This window comes from Mastomys coucha, unplaced genomic scaffold, assembly GCF_008632895.1.
Source record: "Mastomys coucha isolate ucsf_1 unplaced genomic scaffold, UCSF_Mcou_1 pScaffold23, whole genome shotgun sequence".
Classification (NCBI taxonomy): Eukaryota; Metazoa; Chordata; class Mammalia; order Rodentia; family Muridae; genus Mastomys; species Mastomys coucha.
The window spans coordinates 14,013,225-14,015,424 of NW_022196906.1; the positions used below are offsets into that span (position 1 = coordinate 14,013,225).

The 2,200-nt window shown below is 33.5% G+C and overlaps 1 protein-coding gene across 1 annotated transcript; it reads right to left on the minus strand.

Moving 5' to 3' along the window:
* Positions 1-471: 471 nt before the first annotated feature.
* LOC116072965 (olfactory receptor 7E24-like) lies at positions 472-1,410 on the minus strand. The gene has a single exon (XM_031344578.1). The coding sequence runs from the start codon at positions 1,408-1,410 to the stop codon at positions 472-474; it is 939 nt and encodes a 312-aa protein (XP_031200438.1).
* Between the last annotated feature and the right edge of the window lie 790 nt (positions 1,411-2,200).

Genomic DNA, 2,200 nt, shown 5'->3' on the forward strand with positions numbered 1-2,200 from the left:
AATACTGTGATCATCAAGGAAGAATTGGATATGGAATTAAGAAAAATGTACACTAAATCAATTTTAAAACCCCTACTCTGATCTTCAAATCATCACATATTGCTAATGTTCCAGAACAGTAGCTGAACCTCCTATGCATGGTAACCATACACACACACACACACACACACACAATATGCACAAAACACATACACACAAGAGTAAACACCAGCAATATTGAGAAATTATTTAAATTTCTGAAGTGAAATTTGGCACCCATTCATTGAAATCCTTATTTGTCTTCACACCTTCACCGCAACCACAGTGATACTGTTTTCAAAAAGTAGTAAGCAAAATTTAAATAAATAAACAACAACAACTGCAAATCCTGATGTAGAATTTAATCAAGAACTTTAAAAATATTGTGGGAACAAACAGATTTTACACTATATTCCAAGCCAGGATCCTAATTAGAAACCATAGGATGTGATATTAGAATAACCTACTGTGGAATCTCTTTAGGGCATTACAGATATCTCTATTCCTCAGGGTGTAGATAAAAGGATTAAGCATGGGGCTCACTGCAGTGTACATTAGTGAAGCCATTGCATTCTTTCGTGGAGAATGTGACACAACTGACCCAAGGTACACACCAATCCCAGTTCCATAAAATAAGCAAACTACTGAGAGATGAGAACTACAGGTGGAGAACGCTTTATATTTCCCATTTGAGGAGGGCATTTTCAGAATGGAAAAAATAATTTTACAGTATGATAAAATGATTCCTAGGACAGGAAAAATGCCAAGTATGATACCAATAAAATATATTACTATGTTACTGCTGAGTGTGTTCGTACAAGCAAGATTAAGGAGTTGTGAAGGGTGACAGAAAAAATTTTCAATCTCCATATCCTTAAAGCAAGTAACTTGTAAGACAATCAAATTGTGCAGCTGTGAATCAAAAATACTGACTGAAAAAGACAACAAAATTAAGATAACACAGACTTGAGGGTTCATAATGACAGTGTAATGAAGGGGATGACAGATGGCCACAAATCGGTCATAAGCCATCACAGTTAGAATCATGTCATCCATACATACAAAAAATAGGAAAAAAGACATTTGTGTCAAACAGCCTGCATAGGAAATGGCTCTGCTGTGCATTTTGATGCCAACAATCATCTTTGGGATGGTAGTAGAGATGAAAAAGATATCAATCAAAGACAATTTAGACAGGAAATAGTACATGGGGGTATGGAGGTTTGAGTCAAAGATGATGACCAGGATGATGAGCAGGTTCCCAAGCACTGTGACCAGGTACACTGATAGGAATAATCCGAAGAGGAGAAGCTGCAGTTCTGGTTCCTCCGAGAGTGCCATGAGATAGAATTCCAAGACATCTGTTAAATTCTCTACATCATTATAAATCATACCCCTTTTGAAAAAGAAAATTCATTCAAATGAGACAAATAGAAGAGCACCAACAACTCCTTGTATTTCTCATGCAGTTACTCTCAAATAAAGCATTACTACTTGAATTTCATAAATCTTATTAACACATCCCAGGTTTGACAAACACAACACACCTAGAATCCTTTCCTAAATGTTTTCTATGAGAATTACATCCTCATAAATATGTGCCCAATAGAATCATTTAATTAAATCTTAAGACAATAGCAATCTTAGAAAGGAAGAATAAACTTGTGGTGGTAGTCAAGTAGTGACCATTCTTAAGAGAAAATAGAGATTACCAGTAGTTCATTTAAGAAAAATACTATCACAAAAGAAAATTTCTGAGTAAAAAATACTTATGCATTATTTTAAGAATATTATAAAATTGGTTTGAGAATTTGTACATATTCTAAGACAATAAGAACTTCTTTGTTTAAACAGTAACTTAAAGTTGATAATATGTGTCATTTACAGGTACCATTTTCTTTTTACAATTCTTTTTTCCTGATTTTCTCCATTCAAAGATATAGTTCCTCACACAAATATTATTTCTTTTTCAAACTAATTAAGCTAATATTTTAATAATAATATCTCCCTTACTTTTAACTATTCTCAAGTTTTCTGATATGCCTTGTTAAAGACCTATGGCAACCTAATATCACTGGAAACAAATGTTGACTAAAGGACTGGAGAAGAGGACTATTACTTCATTACATAGGCTTTCTGTAAAGCTTTTTGCTTAATTCAGGATTAAACATAAAATCTCATC

Coding starts and splice junctions, on each gene's coding strand:
- LOC116072965 (XM_031344578.1), bottom strand. CDS start 1,410: ATGATTTATAATGATGTAGAGAATTTAACAGATGTCTTGGAATTCTAT.